Source organism: Cydia pomonella, chromosome 1, assembly GCF_033807575.1.
Source record: "Cydia pomonella isolate Wapato2018A chromosome 1, ilCydPomo1, whole genome shotgun sequence".
NCBI lineage: Eukaryota > Metazoa > Arthropoda > Insecta > Lepidoptera > Tortricidae > Cydia > Cydia pomonella.
This window is the reverse complement of record NC_084703.1, coordinates 35,089,039-35,112,578: the sequence shown is the minus strand read 5'-3', so window position 1 is coordinate 35,112,578 and position 23,540 is coordinate 35,089,039. Positions and strand designations below refer to the sequence as shown.

General features: G+C 35.2%; 1 protein-coding gene across 3 annotated transcripts in view; it reads right to left on the bottom strand.

The window, feature by feature from the left end:
• Positions 1 to 23,540, bottom strand: part of LOC133521118 (filamin-A) — a 105,906-nt gene that overhangs the window by 42,867 nt on the left and 39,499 nt on the right. For 2 of the 3 annotated variants that reach the window (XM_061855886.1, XM_061855896.1), the window contains exon 20: positions 21,777 to 21,953. The exons of the other annotated variant lie outside the window; for it this stretch is intronic. In XM_061855886.1, coding sequence (XP_061711870.1) covers positions 21,777 to 21,953 — 177 coding nt within the window. The remainder of the gene's footprint in view (positions 1 to 21,776; positions 21,954 to 23,540) is intronic. 3 annotated transcript variants of the gene reach the window in all.

The following is a 23,540-nucleotide window of genomic DNA, read 5'->3' as shown; positions in this document are numbered from 1 at the left end:
CATGTGTATATTAGAACGATCTTAAAATGTATTTATCTTTATATTGTAATAAAAAAAAATAGGATGAAATCACCAAAAGATGACCAGTTAAGCGACTACCCCAACTTTCGATTTTTTTTACATATGTTTTAACTTATTTTTACCAACTTTAATTTTTTAATATGATTCAGCATATAATCTAGATTATCATATTTTAGAGATATTGTAATTCAGTATTTTTATAAAAAATATTATATGATAAAATAGGGCAAAATGCCCAGAAGATGAACACGGTGCCCTATCTCGGAACGTTTTGGCTCCAAAAGATGAACCAGTATAAAATCAAAATCAAGTACCCTAATATTGAACGACAAGATGCCAATAGATGAACAAGTATAGATAGAGTGTAACTTTGCCCCTTTTGTTAAATTCTGACCACTGAGCAATTATAATCGGTAGCGAAAAAAATGGTGTATAAAATCGCAGTTTAAATTATTTGTGCCAGAGAGCGAAAAAAATGCCCTAGGAGGAATTTTGCTCCAAGAAGAAAATATAATCCTCAAATAAATTAAAACGACTTAGTAAATTAACTTACACACTTTTTAAATTTGTATTTGTAAATAATATAAAAAAGTAATTAAGCTACCGATTAAAGATATAAAATTCACTATTTTTACAATTAAACTTGTTCAGTGTTGAAAATGCTACCCAAAACATGAACGAACAAATTACTTGGTTCACGTTTTCGACACGGTATTGAAGAAATGAACTATCAGAATTAATGCGAAATTCATGTATTGGAATTGAGTCCATAAGATGAACTAGTAAATTATCGTAGTTCATCTTTTAGGGATAAGATTTTTAGTTGAACAGCCCATACTAAAATAAACCTTGAAATAACTGGGTTAAAAAAAAGAAAGCTTTGTTCATCTTTTGGTCAAAAAATCAAGGTCTATCAATTTAAAACATAAATTATGCGTCTACCTTTTCTATTAGATTTTATACAAGCATGAAAAAAACAAGCCATTGCCCAAAAGTTGACCGCCGGTTATTGGCTTAAGCATACAATATTAGAACCATAAATTGAACTGCAAATATTTTAATAAAACAAGACAAAATATGCAGTACTTGATAACGAAAACGTTAGAGGAATTAGTCTAGAATCTTTTCTGTGTAAAATCATGTAAGTAAATGCATAATCCAATTTTATACGCAATAATAAGCTTATACTTTGAAGCGCTAATCTTATTATGATCTCCATACAAATGGCGACTTTGGTGTGGACCGCTCTCAGCCACACGCACTGCATAATTGTCTGGGAGTTTAAATGTTAGCCTCGGCAAAGTATTGCCGCGTTAGGAAAAAATACCCTCAGGTGCGCAAAATAATTCACGATTTAATTATATCGATTTTAAGGCCAAATGTTCATCTTTTGGGGGCCGGTCATCTTTTGGTGCCACTACCCTAATACTTTTTTAGAACTTATGGACCATGCGGCATGGATATTTTCTATGTTTATTTTTGCTCTTCAACAAGACTATTCTAGAAAGATATAATTACACTGTTTGAGACCTAGGTGGCGTATTTGTTAGCCATCAACTACGTGACTCATCTTAATGGCTTGTAGGTCAGCATAAGCTAAAAGCCGAGCTCAGTCCGGCTAGGCCGTGCGCTTGCCAGAGGCTTTACAGCTTAGCAATGACAGAATGGTTATACGTCTAGATATGTAGGTAGTTAATTTGTAACATTCGTTAAATGACTTTGGTCCACTAAATATCTTTAAAAATTACTAAGTAATGTTAATTCTACGTCAATAAATTAGTTTTGTTATATAAATAATTTCAAAGTATGTTGAAAACTATACTTGTTAATTAAAACAAAAAAAAAAACGATATAAAGAAGATTTAGGATTTAAAAACATTTTGAAAAATGTGTTTTAGAAAATATTTCTGTTCTCTTGGAGTCGTGTTATATAAAACAAAACTTTTGCTGTTTGACTCTGTATCCTGTTTCTAACAAACGTGGACATATTAATTAGAAAGAGAGAAACACAGTGATACATAAATAGCTTTATAAAACGCAACTCAGGTTTTTATTTAGTAATATCACGCTAATTTTAGGTGATCAGTCTGTAATCAATCATCTTAGTTACTCGTATCTAGGTCAAAATGGATTATTTATCGTAGACGTAGAACTAACTTTTATTTGTATTTAATAAGTTGGTTTATAGTTGATATGTATATTTACTTAGTGTACACGGTCGTTGATATAAACAACAGCAATAATATGGTACATTTTCCTATTAAACTTCGAAAACATGGGAAATAAAATATAACAGATGACCGAATGTTCATCGAAATTGCATCGCGCGGTTTTTGCATTTTATGATTGGTTCAATCTGAATTTACTATGGACTTGATCTGCAGGCATTGCTGATGTAGACGGAAAGCTAGCGCCAAACAAAGAATACACATTACGAGTATAAAGTCACAAAACTCGAGTTAGTATGCTATACTGTTATTGTTAGTAGATCTGGGCGACTAACAGTTGTTCACTGGTGAAGGTCAGAGAGGTTGGTCAGCAAATGGTTTGTAAAATATGAAGATTGAAAACATTGTAGCCTTTGTCATCTGATTCATAAAATTGAATCGATTGACACCTCTTGCATTAACGGTTTTATATAATTAAGTCTACATTTTAATTAATTACATTAAAAGACCAAAACTACCAATCTAACTAATAATGGATTTTTATTTATTTCAGAAACATCGATGTTTACAGTTTACTGCTACTTTCAATGAAAACAGACTGAAGTTTGTAACACAATGGAATAAAAATAATACTTTTACTCGTACATTGTCGAAACGGACTTTACGTGTCGGCTCCACGCGACGCCTTCCTTCGGAATACCATTGTTCCGTACTGATTAAAGTTTTCAACTCTGTACACATTTTTTGCAATTCACCCACAAAATATATATGTATACTAAAATTGTTAATCTTCAATTTTCCTTAGAGACAGACAGATTTTCTCTCAGTTCTTTTTCTATAAAATGAGTTCAGACTCCATAAATTGCATATCTTCAAATGATTTTACAACTCTAAAGCTTTGATGACGCAGCCAGAGCCCAGCAGTAGTAATAAGGGTAGTACCTAAGTATGGTACATCGTTATGAATTATGGTATTAGAGGTTTTTTATTACTTTATAAATTGCATAGTTTTTAAGCGGATCTTACACCATTGTTAGCAGCATCTTGCATATAATTATGTACGTCTTTTTCTAATACCTAAGAATTCATAAAAAACCGGTCAAGAGCAAGTCGGGCCATTCCCAGTGCAGGGTTCCGTAGTTACCCGTCCGTCACAATAGGCAGCCTTGAACGCTGGATTACTTGATGTTGAGTTCGCAGCACTTGTACGTCTTTTTACTAAGAAGGAAAGACTTTTTAGCGAAAACTCAAAAACGGCTTAACCGATCATGTTCTTCCGATTATGAGCTTTCATGGAATGTTTTTATTAGTTTTTATTATTTATTATTTACTTTCATATTCTATGGTTCAAAGTTAGAGGGATATTTTTTCCTTTGGAAGCATTTATTTCTAAATAATAATCACTTTATCAAAAATTTGTTCTAGAAGACCTCTATTTTGAAAGCCCTAAGTATCCAACAACACCCCACACTATGGTTGTAGTAGGGGAAGTGCCCAGTTATTATTTTTTTGTTCTTATTTTACTACTTTGTCGGCGTGATTGATATCTTGGCAAATTGCAGCTTTCTAGCACCAACAGTCAGTAAGCTAAGCCGTGAATGGACAGACATACGGCAAAACTATAGGGGTTCCTAGTAGACTACGTAACTCTGAAAATAGGACGCTAAGTGGAAAATACTCGTGGTTTTGGTGCCAGAAAAGAGTTTATCGAAAGATTTATCTTTTTAATATTTTTCAGCGCGTAAAGAATCTCTTATATCTTCAAAACCTAATGAGAAAGTTTCATTTTACCCTCAAGGGTGGCTCGTGTAGGTTGGTATTATTGACTTTTAAATCATTATTTCAAATCATAAATATTTAATAGTGTTCAGTGAGATTTGATCTGTTTTAGTATTTTCCTCGAGTTGATGCGGTGGAATTTTTGTGTTTCACTTGGTAGCAATTTTTTTGGACCCGTGTCTTGAAAACCTCGCAATCCTATGAGGGTACCAGTTTTCACGTTTAGAATTTGGTAATTATATACATATTTATGTTTCTTATGGCCTGCTTTTTAAATGCGAGTTTATACATTTGCTACAAAACGCAAGTGACAAAATGTATCAACCGCACTAAACTGTAATCAATACTAACCGTATGGGATCTATAAAGATTTAAAGAAGACGCTGTCGGCGTTCTTTATTTTTTAAACTGGTTGTGTATGCAAATAAATAATTATGAAACGGGTACATCTGGCAAAATTAGTAAGTACAAGTATTTAAAAATAAAATAGAAGTACCGACCAAGCGCGGAATTGCAGAATCTTGGCAAATTAAAACCCGTTTTTTCTCCGGTGTTTCGAAAGCTGACGCAGTGCAGAATTCAACTCGTTCTCGCAAAGTGTGCCTGCTGCCGTCTTATGAGATGCCTGTTACTATATGCTATAGGTACTTATTTAAAATGACTGAGCAAGTCAATAATACATACTGTGTTTTGCACAAAAGTCGATATGGCCAATCGAGAGTCAATTTGAAGATCCCACGTTGAAAGACAGGGTGTTTTGTACTTATGTCTCGAGCTCACGAAAAGATCTTATCCAAAGTATAGTACAGGAGACGTATGAAAATTTGTATGGTACTCCATACATACTAGTTCCCACAAAGACGAGGTTTGTTTTTTTTAGTCCTTTGTGGGTATCTTTTTGACATACTAAAAATCTAAAAAAATATACCTATGCAAAATGCGTTTTTTTGACTGCCAAAACTTTTAACTTTTAACATTTTCATACAATATTAAAAATCGTGCGTAGTATCAAATCACAGGAAATTACATGGTGTTACTACTTCCTACAAGGCCTAGTTTACCACCTTGGTTGAAAGGTCAGATGGCAGTCGCTTTCGTAAAAAATAGTGCCTACGCCAAATCTTGGGATCAGTTGTCAAGTGGACCCCAGGCTCCCATTGCACTTTGTACATGGTGGCGTTGTGGTGGAATGTTCCATTTCGCCTTTTACACAAATGACCATTATTCTGTCCGAATCGAACTCGTAACTCTCGCAGGTTGATTCTTCTCACACCGTAGTCTATATGGATTTATGAGAGCTGAAATCACCCCAGCTACGCCATCCCCACGTATTTGCGCGCCAGCACCACACGCGTTTTTTTTACAAATCTCTTTCACATTTGCCATTTTGGCGCCCCCCTACCATTTGGCGCCTAGAGCGGCTGATCCACTCGCTCTACCCTAGGACCACCCTGTGAATTTGAGGCGCGAGGCCTCTCGAACCGCGAGGCCGTAGCCGCGGCGCCTCTGGTTAGCAGCCATAACAGAAACAACTCGTCGGTACTGTATCTGGTGTATCTATGTATTTATTATATAAGTCATATAAAGAAGATAAATATCTGTAAGATATATGAACAGAATATGGTTGTATATATAATAAGAACAATTGGGTTGGATAATAAATACTACAGTTATTTTTAAATTGAAACAAAAACAGAATATGTTTGTATTTACGTAAAGTCGTAATGAAGATTCCGGCTAAGAAATACCAAGTTGCTTGGAGACACAAATTTTCAAAAATTTTCCTGTGTGAAACTACTTCAAAATTTTGCAAGAAGAATTCTGATTCTAATAGCTGTCCATTGCATTTTTTGACACATCAATATTTGATAGGATAATACGCAATCTATATGCTAATCACATTGACAAATAGTAATTAATGTAATTATTATGCGTCAGTATTTAAGTACAGTCAAGGTATTAAATATAGACCCGGACAAAGTGCCAAAAATATATACACACTACCTTAATGCATAGGTAATAAGGTCGTGTATACATATTTTTGGCACTTTTTTCGTGACGATATTTAATACCTTGACTGTACCTACATGCATGTCCATTACAGGAGAATAAAAATAAGATTTGTATTTAACATTAACATCTGTATGTTTATATTGTAGTTAAATAATATATATCAATATTATATATAACCTAATATAAGAATGAATATAAATATAAGAGAAATAATAACCATGGCAGTGACAGCCACATAGCCCGCTTGTCATTGTGACTTGTCTTCATTAGAGAGGAATCGTCGTCAGAATATACGACTTATCCGAACGATGTTAAAATACATAATTCAAACGTATTGTACAGTTGCCATCGGATATATTGGAACGGCAAAAGTTCAAAGATATTTGTGAACACCTTAGCCTCCGATATATTTGGTAGCGACTGTACTCAAGAGTAATGAATACGGGTCATTTTGTTTTGAAATAAATAAATATTATGGGTCAAACTCACACGAATCTTTTGTTGCGAGTAGATACTGAACAAATATGCATAACGAATACAATTATTTGAAAACAAAATGATTTTAATCCCATTCAAAGAATTAAGAGCCCAGATACAATAAAAACATCTAGGTACCTGGGTGTACCTGTACAATAAGGAATGTACTGTATGCACAGTATTGTACAGTCAATCAAGGAGGCCTAGGTTCCGATTGGTTGACTGCACATAGGTATTAGGTACCCCACAACTTTACTAACTGAACATCGTCGTAAGGTCTCATTTCGGGGCAAACTACTAGAAGCATATACTTGTTACTGTATATGTCGTCTTAAAGTATGTAGGTATTCGTACTTGAGAATGATTTTGTCACACTCCTATCTGTACATTCTAAATTGCTCCGTAAGGTCATGCTAATGCTACATTATTATATTCACAACCATCTTTTGCAATTTACTAATAGTAAGTATCTACACACTAAAAACTTTTAACAAAAATATTTGATAACACCAATCACAACACGGTATGCAATTTTATAGTCTTCCTGCTAAGGAAGACTTACGTTTTACGCTTTGGTAAAGTTAAGTTTGGTTAAGTGTTTTTTTTAAGTACAAGTACAAGGTAAGTCACTTTCCGAGAACAACTGTACCCCTAGTGTAAATAAATTCGATTTTGAAACGTGACGTACGCGTTTGCGTTTAGTCTCATTTTGTATGGGTTTTTGAACAGCGCGCCAAGCGGGACGTTTTGGAAAGTCATAAATCTCATACAAAATGACACTTAACGCAAACGCGTACGTCACGTTTCGCTGTCGAAATTAGTTACACTAGGGGTACTGAACAAGTTGGTAACAATAATCACTATACTAGGTGTGCCATTAATATGGGTATAGTTATCTAGAGTCACATCATATCATCAGCGTTATCAGATCCCGACCTGTTGACAATGGGACCAACTGGGATGAATCCTTTCAAGCAATAAAATAATTTTGTTAATCGGTCCAGCAGTTTTCGGCAAATCTGGAAACTTATATTTTAAAAAACCCGACCAATTCACAACATTACAAAATTTGTAAAGTGAGCTAAACCGAAAACCATTTAGGTTAATTTGCTGTATGTTATAAGTTAGTTTTTTTGGCATTAATTTCTTTGGAAATTGCGAAAAAGTGTAAAATGGAAGTGTGACGTCGTTACTAGGCTGTATAAGATAAAATATTTTATGTATACACTTTGAATTGCGTCTGGTTGTCATATTTATGTTTCTTCGCGAGCTCTTTCTTTCAGTAAAATATTCTTTTTTCTACTGGTCGACTGCAACTCAACTATAATATTCATTTCGATACGCTGAAGTCAACTATAAAAAAATATTGACCAATCACGTGCCGCCGCGCTCCCATAGAAAAGACTAAACGGGGAACGGGCGAGCGGGGGACTTCGTGCGTTTATGTCTTTTGTACTACATTTTTGTCTACAGAGATACTTATCAAATTTCATTTTTATTAAGATTTTGTAGTGAAAAAAGTATTATTTTATATGGCTCGTAGAAGAAGAATTGTATATAATAGTGATATAATCAAGCTTTTCAATCTCGTACCTTACTTAAGCAACGCAGTAAGTTTCATTGCCTAAATACGGTACTTGACTGAAAAGCTCTCTATTATATCACGATTGTATAAAATACTATTAGCTTTTCAGCCACGACTCAAATCATTATACGATTATATAAAACCATACTTTATATTCATTTAATTTTGTCGCCATTTCGTGCAATTAAACTAAATTATCATCTGTAGTTCTATTGCCTATTGGGTAAAGTAATTATATGATTCAATAAATAGATGTTTAACCGAGTATAACTTACGGCAAAGGGAGCAAAGTATACAATTTTACTTGCGAAACACAATTTGCTCGTTATACCTATATTTTAGAGCGATTAATTGTGTATTAGGTATAAAATCTCGAGTACCTACATAAATGCATAATATACTATTTTGGGAAACTAATATTGTGACATTCTTGCAATCAAAAGTCACAATGAGCTCCCAGTCCCGTGGAGAGTCCTTGACTCCGCCCCGGTGCGCCAGGTGAGAGTACCCATGGCAGCTCATCCACTTCTCAGTAAGATATATTACTGCATGCGTGTATCTCATGGTATTCCGTCATATTGCATAACGAGAAAGTATTCGTGTTGTAACTAAGTAAATACCATTTTGGCTATTTCCGTTCGCAATGAATTCGCTTAGGTGCTTTCACCGTTTTATTTTTAAAAGATACGAGACAGATACATAAATAATTCACGCATTTATTACCGCTGTTATGCCAACATTCATTAACAACGTTACTCAATAGATATTTGTAATATAATCAAACTAAAAGAATACATGTTAAAATTGCACGAACGTCGAAACTAATTAAGCAAATTTCGTAATTTAAAATACTTCGCAATCTCTAATAGCATTCTCATTACCAGTATTGGGTCAAATTACTTAATAGAATATTCCTACAGACAGGATTGAATGTAAGTATTGGACGCTTCAGTGAATGCGAGGGAACCGTGTATAGCGCGACGTTACATGCCTACAGCGATAGCATAGTTATTTAACTCACAATTAGATCAACCTCATTTTATAGCAGTTCTTTTCTATGGCCTTTTTAGTCACCAGTCACGCAACATTCGAACTATCGAACGATATAATAAAAAAAAGATCTTATATCCGTTAACAGCTTTATCGTGTGACATTAGTCATTAGCTACTGGGATTAAAGGAGCTTTTTGTCCGCTACGGTCCTGTTGGGGTGGGTGTGCGTGAGCGCTGCCCTTATGTGCAAAAGAGTTCAACGCACGTCTGCGCTTTGTTTGAACGCACTCGTGCGCGACTTTACCCTATATCTAGGATAGCCAAGGAAAAACTTAAATAACTTAAAAATTTTCGTAAACTTAAACTCAATTAGCTATGATACGAATCCAACAGTGCCTATATCTGTTCCTAGGCTTAAGTTTCGAAACTTATGGATTTCGAAACGCAGGCACCCAACAACGACGAGAGCTTAACTTTAATGCGATAGCAACTATAAAAGGCAAGGCAAAGGTTATGACGTGTCGCACCCACACTCAGGTATAATGAATACCAAACGAATCTAACAAGGTAATGCATGCAAAACACTCACTTATCGAGGGCGTTCGGACCTCTGGAAAAACGGATACGGGCTCCCTTGCCAGCGACAATCTAGTCCAATGCCCTACTGTACTGCCGTCAAAAAAGAAATCACAACAATAACACTCACTACACTATAATGTTTTTTTAATCCAGCTTTCAGAGGAAATTTGACGTATATAACAGCTCAACTGTTCTTAAGTGGAGGTGAAAAGAGCAGAGAGGCACTAAGTGTTACGTCTTGTTTAATGTGAATTAGCACGTACGCGGTAGATTATGCGACGGTATTGCATTTTGGTGGCGAGAAGGCATCGCCTCGTTCGATCGCGAGCCCGACCCGATGTGCGGTGCGCACTGGCAGGCGACGGCTCGCCCGCGCCCAGCGCCGTGACGTCACTATGGTATTCAAAATGGCGGCATGGAATTCGAGAACCTAGGTGTACCGACAGTAAAACAATCGATGATTTGACACGTTTTCCGCTTTGTAAGAATTTGGTTTTGTAAATAGAAAAGAAAATTATGTGAGCGGATATTTTCACTTAGAAATAACCGTCACTTATCGTGATTACTGTGTTACTTATATTATTATAGTAGGCATAGTACCTACCTACATATTTCTATACCTATCTCAAGTTGAGCACTTAAGTACATGCTTATTAAATCATCTTCCCCAGGAATTTTCCCATAATAATATTAAGGTTCTCTATAATAAACTAAATGCACCTAACAGATACAAATAAGGTGCATACAAAAAAGGGCCAAGAGAAGAATAAGGTGCATCATTTTTTTTACGGTAACATTTTTACCCACTTAGTACAATGCCCCTTTCACTAACATAAAATGAGACAGCGAGATGTTAATGTTCATTCATCCGGTCTAAGAAAGAAAAAGACAGATGTAGGTACCTAGTTGTTTTGCTTTATGTAAAATATTGATTTAAACGAAACATATTGTTTCTAGCAAAAAAGATTTAACATGTTCAGCAGCGAGTCTAAAAATAATAAGTAAAATTAAGTTGCCGCATTTGTAGCGATTTTTTCTCAGTTGTAGGCATGAGATGAAGCGATTTCGCGTGAGCGCAGGCACGCCTACGTCGAAATGAGGTGACCTCATAATTATACAGCAACGCAAGCCTTCATCGGAGTTAGTTACGGTTCACGATTCAGTTCAAAGTGTTCAAACACTGGAAGTATCTGCACAATATTGCTTCGCCACCGATTCTTAGTTGTAAAATGTCTTGTTAAAGTAGATAATTCAGCATGTTGGGTTCATTAGATAATTGCCCGTTAGCTTATGAATCCTTAGCTACCATACCGAGATCCCACGTTTGTTTCGACGACAAGATCAATGCTGAACAAACTCAAGCCTGCCTGTGGCCTGGAGGCGAGTCTCTTCCGGCTACCAATACCTAATATAATCCCTACTTATTATATATGTATAAATAATATACCGCTAGACTGATTTAGATGACATTTGATATGGAGACAGGAGGGCCCTGGGAGAGAAAAAAGCATTGTTTTTATGAATCAACATCATTATTACTTGCAAAAAAAGTTGAAGCTAGTATCCTAATAAAGGCAAGATTGCGTTCGTTAAACAGAATTTAAGAAACAATATGCACGCGGCGTGCCATACCATACCAACCAATATACATACCAACACTTTATAGAAAACCGCAGCCAAATAACACTAGACCCTACTTATAGTGTTGTGTTCCTGTTGGTCAGTAAAGTTGCCAGACCTTAACGAGTGTGTGGGGTATTAGGGTCGGTAACGCGCATGTAGCTCCTCTTAAGTTGCAGGCGTACATAGGCTACTAGACTGCTTACCATCAGGCGGGCCGTATGCTTGTTTGCTATCGAGGTAGTATAAAAAAAAAACAATAAAATTTAGCGAACGTTTTAACGGTGACACACGGTTTACTGCAACCGACCCTTAGAAGCGAAGAAAGTTGTAGCTAAATGCACTTGACACTTTCATGCACGCAAGCGCGGTTGACCCGGCGGCACCTAATGGTGTTCTAGAGAACGGCTGTAATCATGCCGAATTACACGCTCCATGGAAACACATCGTCCACTTTCTATACGCTTTCGTACTTAGACTAAACGTAGACTTGGACTCGCTCTCTCGTAGGTATTCGTTGAACTAAAATAGAGGTACATATTTGAACTAATTATTACAATACATATGTACAATGCACGTACGAAAGCTGGATATTTTGTTGTAGGTATACAGCTAAGAATATGTTTTGTCTAGATTGACGATATTTTTATGTCGTCAAATAAAATATTTTTCTTGCAAATGTATTATAGTACATTATGATACAAGTGTGCAAAGTTGGTCATTACACACGAGGCGATATTGGGCGCGCGAGCTGTAAGCGAGCGCGCAATAAGAAAGCCGATGTGGGTAATGACCAATGCACACACGTTTCATACGACGTTTTTCAACACACTTGCGAGGAAAAAGCAAAACTTATAAATCAGCTTTTTTTGTCAAAGCAGTAAAGGTACCTACAATTTTCAAAATGGTGGCTTAGTTTTAATATCGAATAATTGCACCAAAGCGTGCTGGGCTTGTAGGCACATATTCGCCAGTTCATTGGAATAAGCTACTAACACGTTTACCAAGAAAGACTGGGCGTTTTTGCTGATTTTGGGCGATTTTGATGGTAAAAAGCTATCGTTCTCGGCTCTTGCCTCTATTAGTATTACTAGCAGCGTAAATTTTATGTTTTTTTCATTTTCAATGCTTGAAAATGACATGTTCCTCAATATATAAACTAAAAACATGCAAAACTATTCCAATTTTATGACAAATACGGAAAATGTCTGGCGCGTTATTTTTTTTTACGCACGATTTCAATGCGCGCGCAAGGCAAAGGCGCGAACAAAATCGACAAACAGCCAATTTAAAAAATGTAAAAAAGCTAATATTTTTGTATTTCTATTCTACGGATGTAGATCAAATCGATAAAATTTTATGTTTATTCATGAACGTAATTTACGAGATAATTTAATCTATAAATTATATTTGGTGTGATAAAACCTCTTTGAACTAACATTTGAAACCTCATAGTTGGTTTAAAAAAATGTATTACTCGACCAAATTAAGAAGGCTCCGTTTCCATGCATATTATTTGCAATCAGTTACCTTCTTAACTCAGTCGGATAATATAATGAAAAACCCAAGTGTTATAATATACTGAAAAAGCACGGTGTTTAATATCTAGGATTATGAGCCAAAACTCGGTGGAATAAAAACGTCGTTTTGAGCAAGTGTGTTGAAATAGTACCTACATTACGATACAAGTGCGAAAAATAGGAAATTCGAAACGAGTGGCGATAAATTAAAACACGACCGAAGGGAGTTCGCACATGTATCGTACAACGTTTTACAGTACCTTTATAGACATTGTAAATACCTTTACAGTACATATGGTGCTACTTTACCGCACTAGTGCGAAAATTAGCATATTACGTTACTGTGTCGAACATTTAAATGGTCATATGTACTGTAAAATGTTGTACGATACATGTGCGAATAAGTAATTCACAACTCGTGTCGATTTAAAACACTCCCTTCGGTCGTGTTTTAATTTATCGCCACTCGTTTCAAACTTTTTATTTTACGCACTTGTATCGTAATTTACTATTATTACACATAGCACATTTGAATTATTTAGATTTTTTTATTATTATAAGAGTTAGTAGCGAAAAACCAATTCCGTAAAACTTTTTAACACTCCCAACACTTATAATAATTTAAAAACGAAAAAAGAAACAAACGGGCGATATTTACTATAACCTTAAATCTAGAGAGGAAAATATATATAGGAATGTAGAAAGCTGAATAACTATAGAATCAAAAATTAAAATACGAGCGTAGAAGTAGGTAAAACTCGAATATTAAGATTACTAAGCGTTGAGGGTTCGAGGCAGGAGATGGTAAAACTTTACATATAGCGTGTATTTTTGATACGACCACATAATCAAAGGGTAGTTAGTTTCAGGCTGTAAATAACACACTTTCAGAGGTTTTATAAAAAATGGACGACTTTTAATTTTTGATACAAAATAATTCAGCAAGAGACGTAAATATCATTTGTTTGTTTTAACTCATAACGTCGTATTTAAGACGTGACGTCACAACTGTCACACGTGACGATGTACGAAATAAATACATTGGCGCTCGAAAAAAATACAGAAATTAATTATGCTCTGGTAGTGAAGACTAAACTAAAAAAATCTTTCAGAATTGTTTTTTAGCACTAAAACCTAAGTCGTTTAAGTTTGAGGTTATATTAAAAATACACACTGTAAGTAAGTAAGTAAATATACTTTATTGCACCAACAATAAAATTATACATTTTACATACATGTACAACTACAAATGAATTTTAAAGGAAAATAGAACCAGGTAACAACAGGCGGTCTTATCGCTAAAAAGCGATCTCTTCCAGACAACCTTTAGGTGTCAGCACTGTATAGGGTGTTTTTATTGAATTCCGTTACCTTTGGCGTACCTATGACAGCACATCTAAGGAAATCTATGAAGCACATCTAAGGAAAATAAATTGCATAGTTAGATTTCGTAAATGGCCTATGCCATTTTTTTCATACCAAATAATTGCAATTCATTCCAGATAACATTTGACTCTAGAAGATCACAGAATCTGTGATTTTAAACCATTTCAGCTCACAACTTAGATTTGGATAAAGCGTGAAGGGATACAAAAGCAAAATTGTAGACAGTGAGAGTAATGACACCTGACATCGAGAGCTGTTGACCTCTGCCTCTTTAGGTGTTTTATGATTGTAAAACCAATTTTTGCACAATTTAATTTGGATCTTTCTTTTATTTCTATAGTACTATTTATTTAGTAGTACACGGTTACTTATGAGATTATACGGAAACTTTATTTATTTAATATGGTTAACTACAGTTAGAATAATATTTTTTTACAAATTATGATGTGAAAGTCAATAAAACGATTGGTGGATACATTGCGTGTAGATTTTCTTCATCGATATTTTATGTAAAACTAGGTTTGGATTGGAGCGTATAATTGAGAGTTACTGAGTATTGAGAGACATCGTAAAGTTTGCACTAAAATGAAAAATTAACAGTTTTTTCCAGTTTTTCAATTCTATCTGGAATGGAATATAAATTCTATGGCTATGGTAAAACAGACATCATAATTAACTTAACCACTAATCCAATTACTTTGTCGCCTCAAAGTACGGTGTTCTTTCGGGTCAAATGCGGTAGTTCTGATTTTTTGCTGACTTATTTATGATTTAGCCCAATGAATAATCTAAGTTTGTAACCTCGAGCGCCGATCGCAAGTTGTTTAGATTTGGGCGATTATAACTTCACTTTTGTCTCAGGCGATGTCGTTTGGCACGATTGTACCTAAGGTCAAACAAAGCTGATTTGGGCCCGGTAACTATGAGATCGTACCGTGCCTTTCCCCCAAGCGGGGGGGGATGGGTCGGCTCCCCAGATATAATCTATGTTATAATCTTAGCAACTAGGGCAAATTATATATAATTATCATATTCATTAAATTGGTGTCACCCTATTTTACAGACAGAAATTTCATAGAATTTCGTTTCTCAGAAATTATTTCATATATTATTTGGGTTCCAATATTATTGTTTCATAGATTATTTACTTGATTGAAACATATTTCACAGAAATTCAGTTAAATGTATACTGTCAAACTTTTTTTAATTTAGAAAGTCATCAAACAGTACAATTTTGTTTCGTGTATTCTTGTTTCGTAGACACAGATTTCATAGGAACTGTTTAATATAATATTTAGTTCGAGTATTTTCTTTTCAAATATTATTATTTCAGAACTTATGCACTTCATTTAAATTTATTAAAAAGAACCTCAATGCAAATAATTGTTATAATAGAACTGCGACCCTCGTAGAAACAAACGGTTGCCAGAAAAGTAGGTTAGGTTAGATTAGAACTGCGACCCCCGCAGAAATAAACTGTTGCTAGAAAAGTAGGTTAGGTTAGAACTGCGACCCCCGCAGAAACAAACTGTAGCCAGAAAAGTAGGTTAGGTTAGGTTAGAACTAAATAATTTGAAATTATATGACATGAATGTTGTAATGTCTAATTTTTCTTTGCAACAAAGATCTGTGATTTAATTTTTAAGAAAGTAAGTATTGAGTTTGAGTGAAAAGTGCTCAGGAAGATCCTGGGACCTGTCCGAAGTGACGACGGCTCCTGGAGGATCCGGAAAAACGCCGAGATCGAAGAGTTGATGGCTGAGCCCAATATCATAGGCGTAACTAAATCCCACAGACTTCGCTGGCTCGGTCACCTACTCAGAATGGGGAAGGATCGCGTAGTCAAGGAAGCGTACTTGGGGCGACCAATCGGCCGTCGTCCGATCGGGCGCCCCAGGTACCGCTGGTGTGATGTCGTGGAGGCGGACCTGCGTCGGCTGAATGCCAATTCATGGCAGGAAACCGCGCTGGATCGGGACAGGTGGCGTTCTCTCGTTTCGGAGGCCAAGATTCTTTTTGGATCGCTGAGCCAAAGCAGTTAGTTAGTTAGTTAAGTATTGAGTTACTGAGCCTTCTATGAAACGAAAATATTAAGTTATGAGAAACAAAATTCTATGCAGGGTTTGAAACAAGTTTTATATAAAGTTAATATTATAAGGAATAATAATATATGACCTGAAATTTTATGACATGAATTTCGAAATATTAATTCTCTGAAATATAAAAAAATCTATAAATACAGCTTCTACAATATTAGTACACTTGAAGTTGATCATTCTATGAAATAAAAAAACAACGTACAACCCATTAAATTTTATAAAGATTTAAATATATATATATATCTTGGGAGATACCCTAAAAACATTTTACTTTTTATGTTACCGTTCTGTTGCCATGCATGATTTATGTATCCATGCCAAAATGTAGCTTTCTAGCACTAACGATTTTGGGTTAAAGCCGCAGACGGACAGACAGACGGGCATGGCAAAACTATAATCGTTAGTTGACTATGGAACCCTTAAGTAATTGTGGCAAGATTAAGCTGCAGAAATTCGTACTTCTAATGGTGTCTCAGACTATACGAGTAATCTAAGGCAAGTGTAAACTATCGTAAAAGTTTTATCAGATAAAAATAATTATTCATATCTTTCATAATGGAGTTAATTAGAATAGTGGTTGTTTTAAGACATTAACGTAATTTACGCTGATTTACCCTTGCAATTAACGGTGTAACTTTAGTTAAGGTATTGTTTTTAATTATTGAGTGACAGGCCATTTCACCCATTTGTTCAAGAGACATTTTAATCAACAAATAAACTGTAGAACTGACTTGGACTTAGAACGCACAGTTAATTTATTGCCGCTTCAGAACCGCAAAAACTTAACGTACGGCATGCTTCATAAGCGCACGCACTTGCAAGAATGAAACCGCAAGAAATTAGATTGAAACCGCAAGAAACCGTAAGAAATTAATTGTAGTGCGTTAGAAGCTTTAGATGGAATATGGTATGGAGATAGTTGGATGTTCAGGCAAGGACATAGGAGAGTTTTTATCAATCATCCACTTATTTCAATACAATTCCACATTCTAGTTACAACGAATTTAGAAAAGGAATCCAAATAAAAACAGCTGCTTTTAAATCATTATTACAATTGTGTGATAAGGCATTACGTTAAAATTCAAATTTACTGGCTGAAAATATTATCAGTAAACAAATTCGAAATTATCCGAATCCTGTCAACATTTAACACCAACAAGCGATAAAATCGCATACTGAATAATACAGGCTGATTCGAAATTCAATTGATGACGAATTCTTTGAATAGTAAATAAGCTCAGTAATTAAAATTAGCCCTCTGAAATTATTCGGTGATGTCTATAATTACTTAAATATTACTTCCCCGCTTTTGCTGACTCCTACTGCAAATCTACGTTTTCGATGTAACGGGCAAAGTATGTGCGTTGTTGCTAAGCTATTCATCTCATTTTACCGCAAATGTCTTGCGGGTTAATACAAGATAAATAATTATACAGGTAATTTAGTGCTTGAAAGGTAGACTCTAGAATAATGTAAATAGGTAATTTTATAATTTCCAAACAAAGTGACAGTATTCGTTGTTAGGTATAAGATGTATGTTTAAAACGTTCATTTCATATTCATTTTACCACTTTGGAAGTGTCTCTCGCGCAAACTATTCAGTTTAGAAAAAAATGATATTAGAATCCTCAATATCATTTTTAAAGACCTATCCATAGATACCCCACTCGTATGGGTTTGATGAAAAAAGATTTTTTGAGTTTCTGTTCTTAGTATGGGGAACCCCCAAAATTTATTGTTTTTTTTTTTCTATTTTTGTATAAAAATCTTAATGCGGTTCATAGAATACATCTACTTACCAATATTGAACAGTATAGCTCTTATAGTTTCGGAAAAAAGTGGCTGTGACATAAACGGACAGACAGACGGTCATGACGAATCTATAAGGGTTGCGTTTTTTGCCATTTGGCTACGGAACCCTAGAAATCCAACATAGTAAAAACCATTTCCTAAATGTCAATATCCACAGAGGAAAATGGGGACTACCATTGTATGGAGAATCGGCCGTCCTCTTTCCTCTTAAGTAAATCGGATTATAACATATTTTACGGTGACATCAGAAAAATTTAGAAATGGTAGGTTTGGGTTTTTAAAACTTGTGTCCTACAATATGTACTCAAGTTGTGTTTAAAGGAAATAAAATATAAGTAATTTTAAAGTCAAGATTTCAGACTAAAACAAGTTGAAAGAACTAAGGTAGTTCGTTGTTAAATAAAACCTTAAGATTTACCACAAAATTACCAAAGTTGTAATAAAACTAATAATTTTCTTGTTATTTTGAAGTTGTTGTTCTTCCGTTTTCAGATCGGTAATTACAGTCCGTGCGGAATGAGAAGAGTCGTAAAATGATGGATTCCCTTACATTTCACGACTCTTCTCTTTCCGCACATACGAGTACTACATAATAATTGACTTAAAATAACGGAAGAAACAAAATGGATCGACATGTCATAGTTTTCAACTGTTTGGTTGAGATAATTATAATGCCTGTTTGACAAAAGCGGTAGAGGGAGCATTTAATTATTTAGTGTATATGAAAAATTAAAAAAAAAATCGATTTAACGAAAACAAACTACGCCATTTAATTTCCTTAAACGTTAACGCATTTAAAATAAAGCATCCTGTAGAGTAGGTATAAAATGCCACATTATTATCTACAAGCAGCTTTGACATATTTATATTCCGAATGAATACTCGCATAATTCATCAATATTTACTGTTGATGATAAAATACATTCAAATGTCGATTTTTATTTTTAGTATTTCTGCATCCAGTACCCTGCCAATACGAAACAATGGTTTCAGGTGACAAACATCGTGGAATCGTTCGAGACTCAGCAGACTATAACGAAATTACGGAAATCATATTTATAGAACTGACAACAGAGCATATTTCGGGGTCGCACAGAAGCTCGTGATTGCTTGCCTTGCTTGATTGTACCTAAGTCAAAAAATAAATAAATTTGAAACTAATATGAAAAATACAAAGATGATGTTATCTAAATCGCGGTCCTACGATACTGTTGAATTTAACGCATTGCTATCTTTATATATATATGTAAACGTTGTTTTGATACCGGTTTGAATACTTTCTGTCTCAATGTTTTACGGCCCCGTCAATGGGCACTTTGTGTATTGTTTTTTGTTTGTTGCGTTGAAGCTATTAGAACCCATAGCTGTCAAAAGCATTGACGGCATAGGCTTCACGCTTTGCGTTTGGTAACAGATGTAGCAAACCTAGTTGAATATGATATGACATAGAAAATATATATTGACTCAAAAATGTATGAGTCTGTACCTATTCCCAAAGGACCATGGGCAACATTGTATGGAGCCTGGTCCAAAAATCAATACAGCTTAGAGTTAGGTTAGGTATTTGGCCTTTATATCAAAGTAAAGTTAACCGATTTGAACAAGCCACCCCATATAAAAAAAAAAATATTCGCGTCAAAAAAACAAATATTTTACTATATCCTAATCAGAACACGATACCGAATATGTCCTTAAACGGATCCCCAAAATTTTTGTTACATTCTGTATAACGAAATCAAGTAGATAGAAAGATCAATCAAATGAGTTATCTCTCAAGTCTGTTGGTTTTTGGACCATTTTGAAGCATGTTCCTTTCGTCATTGACATATATTGAAGGACGGGCCTTATGGACACTAAGAATGGTGCTAGTTCAGTGGTGTCACTCACGAATTTGAGCCAATCATGCAGTCTAACGCCACTAGTTGCGGCCAATCACGCACGTGATGCGAACTCATCAACCAATTGCGTTGTGGCGTTAGACTGTTCGAATTCGTGTGCGTGACACCGCTGTACTGGCCCCATTCTTATTGCCCGTAAGGCCCGTCCTTATGTCAATGTCCTTAGTATTTCTTTTCAGCATTTGCTCAAACTGACACTTGGGCCCAATTGGCCTTACGCGAAAGTGCCTAAATTATCTCTCTTACATTACCTTCGTAATATAGGTACATAGTTTAATTCGTATTTGGCTACTTACTTTCTGTTATCAATAGCCGACAAATTACGTGATAGAGAATAGATGTAATCAGTTTGTCTCGGTTATATAAGCGTAAGCGGCCGCAGTTGTCTAGCTTTTTATTATTGTAACAATTTTCATTGGAGTAACATGTAATACGATTATATTACTAAATAATAAACAACATTTTTGCGGTAGTATCTTTTATTCTTTGCACAACTTGTGGATTTTTACCATTTCTCTCAAAACTCAAAGAACTTCATAAGATGTGTTTATATCGATTTATATTTACACTCAACAGTGTTTCATTTCATTAAAATTGTGTCAGAACTGGTAAATATTATAATTTCTTGCATTAACGCACACTAACGTACCAAATGTCAGTTATATGTGTCAGTACATTTACAGATATATTTCATATTTATTTTATAGTCTTGATAAATAATAAATCCATGTATTTGCAGTCCCCATGTTAAGTTTACACCTACACTATGAGCATGAGCAAAGATAGATAGATTGAGTAAGATGAGTAAAATCTAAGACATGCGCGATTTTCGTGCTTCGAATTTGACAGGTAAACGAGATGGCGCTGCAGAGCTCCATACATTTTGAGGTAACTCTGATTCTCATAAGTTAACGTTTGACTATTCAGTGACCCCGAAACATTTAACCCAGTACAGCGCCATCTGTTTTGACTTTATCTCTCTATTGCAATCAATTATCTAGCATCACTCACACAAACGCGCAAAACTTTATCAAATTTTCAAATAGAATAATATTCTATTTCTTAGTTTATAGTTTCGCCACGTCCGTCTATCTGTTTGTCCGCGGCTTTGCTCCGTGATCGTTAGAAAGCTGAAATTTATCATGCATGGCGACAGAACGGTGAAATAAAAAGTACAAAAAAAAAACTCTTTTAACCAATGATATGGGGTATCGTTGGTTAGGTCTTCCAAAACGAATAAAGGTCTCCAACAACCAATTTTTGATAACGTAAATATTTTCGGTAATAATTGCTCCGAAAGAAAAAAATATGTGTCACCCCTCCTTCTCTACCTTTTGAACCATGGGTCCAAAAATATAAAAAAAAAATCGTAAAACAAAAGATAAATAAATACTTTCAATGAAAACTATAAGTGAACATGATCAGTCCAGCCGTTTTTGAGTTATTGTAAATAGTCTTCTCTTCTTAGTAAAAGGACGTACAAAGCACTGCGAAGGACTCCATTATGCTTGTAATGTACATGATACTTACTAATAGCCTCCGTTTAGCCTATTCGAGAGGATGGTAACAACGGAACCCTACACTGAGCATACTATTGGATGATGTTTTTTGTTGCCCAGACAGAAGCATAGCTAAATGATCCAAATATCAAGAAGAAAATGTATTAAGAAAGTTACCTATGAAATTCGGCTAAGCAGATCCTCTTCATAGAAAAGGATGTAGCTGTGATCTCAACTAGCATATTTTGACTTATGGGTTCCAGAGACTTTGTAACGAATTTCATCACAAAGTGAGTGAAGCCCTTTAGATATTTAGCATACAACTTACCAGGCACGTGTTGGTCGTTGAAGGTGATAGCGACAGTGTGCAGCGCGGGCTGGCGTGGCGTAAAAGCGGCGGCGTACCGCTGCGTCCCCAGCGCGCGCACCGAGCTGCCCACCAACGTGCCGCCCGCGTCGCGGACCTCTAACTCCAGGTGCCCCGGCCCGGCGCCCGCGCAATCCACTTCAATACAAGACAAACCTTAGTACTATTCATTACTCTTGCTGATGGTAACCAGAGTTCAGTTAAAGATACATTTTTATAAATTTAGAATAGATTATTTCCAAATGTAATCAACTACCTAGTCCAGAAAAGTTTTTAACATCGTTAGAGGTTTTACAAACCTTTCGAATGATGCACCGCAGACACGATACATACGGTTCCTGATCGTTTATATACGAGTATAATAAATTATGGTTTATTATACTCGTATATAAACGCTATTCCTAACCGGAGCATAACTGACAGCTGACAGAAAATTATTACGGAGATACTTTAATATATCAACCAACTCCATTATTTACGCTGTAGGTACATTAAATAACTGATATTGCCTGAAGACGTGCAATGGTAAAATATTTGAATTTATAAATTGTTTATTAAATTAAGTATATTCTCAAAACAATAACTATTGTTACGTATGGAAGCTAAATAATGAAATTTAATAGAAAACTGTTTGCTCTTATAAATATGAAGATATAGGGTAAATCGTCAATTACTGGCCGTCTTTAATAATATAACCTATAAACATAATTCATTTTTAGTATAATATGGCCAGTTATTAAAGAGTGGCCAGTAATAGGGAGTATTACTGCAATGTTCTGCCGCTAGAGTTCAGCACTAGTAGTACATAGTGTACATTAAACTGTTTTTTGACAAGTTTTCACAGATAATAAAATATGACATTGATGCATCAAGGCGGTTTGTTTACAAAGGGCCTACCGGGAAACGTGAAAATCGAAATTTAGTTATCTGCATCTTTATCGCTCGAATATGCAAGTGATGAGAGAGGTTAGATAACGAAATTTCGATTTCCTTGTTTCGCGGTAGAACCTCAGATTTTGATGGATTGTGGTAGCGGTGTCCCCTACACAGAGTTTCACGTAATATTCCCTATTGACAATTTACCCTATTAGACATTATTTTGGATTATTGGTAAATTTAACCGAACGAATGAAAAGTGAACCCTTAATTCTGCCCTGCGAATGTAGAATCTGTTTGGCAAAGTGTCTAGCAAACAAATCTATCAATATAAGCCGGAAATCAGGCACAGATGTATGCGGACTGATCTCCGGCAGATTAATCTGTGCCTAATTTCCGCTTAAATGAACACATCTGCCAGACAGATTCAATCGAAGCATTAATAGGCTAACATATCTTTTAATTCTACGAGCCAATAGTTTTACTCTATTGGTACCTACTTGTATTAATATATCGACAGGTAACGAAGTCTGCAAGGCTATTTTGCATGCAAATATTAGCATAGGGCGGAAATTGAAGCAGCGGTTTCACCCCCACAGACATCGCGACGATGCACAAAATAACCAGATTGTTTAAAATGCGAGGAAAAATCTACGAAGCAGCGTAAATGTAATAAAAGCGAAAACATTAACAAGTAACTTTAGCATTGACTTCTATTGTTTACGCAACAATAAGAACGTTTACGTTACAATAAAAATGTAGTGGTTTTATGCCAATTAATTGGCATTTTAATGGAAATAGAGGCATACCATTCCGCTTCAGGAAAAGCAAATGGTGAACCAATATTTA